We start from the raw sequence: 2,000 nt of genomic DNA, 5'->3' as shown, positions 1-2,000 counted from the left end.
ATGTAAGTCTTCGTCATTTTACAAAAATGTAATCTTTAGTAAAACAAAGATGAAAAAGAACATTAATTAGCAAATAACGAAATTTGGTTAAAATCCTACAAGAGAATTACACCGTTACGTTTTCTAATAACAACTTAAAATGAGAAGGCTATGTTTAAAAAATTGTTCATGGTTTTAAGAAACTATATTTTCATGATTATAATAAACATGAAACAAATTTTATGAACATTAATTCTCTTCATAAACATGGTATCATGCCTCCCTTATCTTAAAACCATAAATTTTACTACAAATGTTTGTATCCAAGATAAACATGTTAGAGGTCTTTAGATACACACTTTCAAAATGCCTAACTTCAATTACCACAATTAACTAATCATCAACTAATCAAAGTGAAAAAAGTATGTATTAAATTTATCTTTCAAAACCATTAACACTCTCTTGAACCCAAATTGAATACTTCTTTTTTGCAATCTCCAAACACATGACTTGATCAATGTATAAAAAAATAAGAGGGTCATATCTAATTCTTGCTTTAATCTAAAGGGCAAGCAAGTCAACTTTTATACACCTTATATAAACAAAACCCTCACCTCCATTGTTCATGTGCCATTGTCCACCTTCACCAACCTCTCTCCTCACTTTCAAATCTCATTAACTACCTTTTGTACATCTTCATACTCATTTCCATGTGATCTTATTGTCAACTCATCTCCACCCCCCCCCCCCAAAACACACACACACACACAAAACCCTTAAATCCATTCCTCCACTTCTCAAAATGAACACAAACCCAATCCCACAAGGCCTAACCCAAGATGAATACTCCAACCTCCAACCCATCATCACCACCCACCACCTCTTCACCAAAACACCAAACACATGCACCTCACTCATCACCCAACGCATCAACGCCCCAGCCCACATAGTCTGGTCCTTAGTACGCCGGTTCGACAACCCACAAAGATACAAACACTTCATCAAAAGCTGCACCATGACTGGTGACGGTGGTGTGGGCAGTATCCGGGAAGTTACGGTCATCTCCGGCCTCCCGGCGTCTACTAGCACCGAAAGACTAGAACTAGTAGACGATGAGAAGCATATCTTGAGCTTTAGAGTTGTGGGTGGTGAACACCGGTTGAATAACTATTGTTCGGTCACTTCGGTTAATGAGTTTAGTGAAGGTGATAAGGTTTACACCATTGTGTTGGAGTCTTATGTTGTTGATGTTCCTCAAGGGAATACGGTGGAGGATACTAAGATGTTTACGGATACGGTTGTGAAGTTGAATCTTCACAAGTTGGGTGCGGTGGCTGTTGGTTGCTTGCATGGTGATGGGTGACGGCAGTGGCGGATCTATCCTAAAAAAAACTTATTTTGTATCAGGGGTGTCTTTTGTAGAAAACCAAAAAAAATAAAAATTTTACATGCACTCTGTAGACGGAGTTAAAGAGTATTTTTACATTACGAATACGAGGTTGAGCTGTAGCCCATGGTACCCCTACTATAACACTACCTCCGCCACTGGGTGATGATGATGGGTGGCGGGTGACGGTGGTGGAGGCGGAAGACTTGGTGTGATGTGATTGTGATGGAGTGTTGCTTTTAAGTAGTGAAAATGTAAGTTTTTTTTTACTCAAATAAGTTTTTGAGGTTAGAATTGGAGTGAAAATGTAAGTTTCTTTTTTACTCAAAATAAGTTTTTGAGGTTAGAATTGGGTATTTGCCCAAAGTTGTTTTTAGGTTTTTATTATTTATTGAATTCAATAGGTGGTCATGATTTTGACTTTTGGCAATTTGGTAATTGTATATTGAAGATTCGAAATGGAGCTCCAAGAGCTTCTATATCCATCTAATAATGAATGAATATAGAATGGGTGTAGTGGGAATCATGTTTATGGTGTTTCCATTTTTTATGTTTTTTATTTGAATGGTTGGAATGTAAATATAGGAGTTTTATTGAATTTTTCAAATTTTAGATACATTAAATTTATCATTTT

General features: G+C 36.5%; 1 protein-coding gene across 1 annotated transcript; it reads left to right on the top strand.

The window, feature by feature from the left end:
• Positions 1-626: 626 nt before the first annotated feature.
• On the top strand, positions 627-1,770 carry LOC110871181 (abscisic acid receptor PYL2). The gene has a single exon (XM_022120093.2). It carries the CDS (start codon positions 782-784, stop codon positions 1,340-1,342), a length of 561 nt encoding a protein of 186 aa, XP_021975785.1. The 5' UTR covers positions 627-781; the 3' UTR covers positions 1,343-1,770.
• Positions 1,771-2,000: the final 230 nt, after the last annotated feature.

The sequence above is a fragment of the Helianthus annuus genome, chromosome 8, assembly GCF_002127325.2.
Source record: "Helianthus annuus cultivar XRQ/B chromosome 8, HanXRQr2.0-SUNRISE, whole genome shotgun sequence".
NCBI classification, from domain to species: domain Eukaryota; kingdom Viridiplantae; phylum Streptophyta; class Magnoliopsida; order Asterales; family Asteraceae; genus Helianthus; species Helianthus annuus.
This window is presented reverse-complemented; position numbering and strand designations above follow the sequence as displayed.

What these genes read in the sequence shown, in the direction of transcription:
- LOC110871181 (XM_022120093.2), top strand. Translation starts at nt 782, where the DNA reads ATGAACACAAACCCAATCCCACAAGGCCTAACCCAAGATGAATACTCC.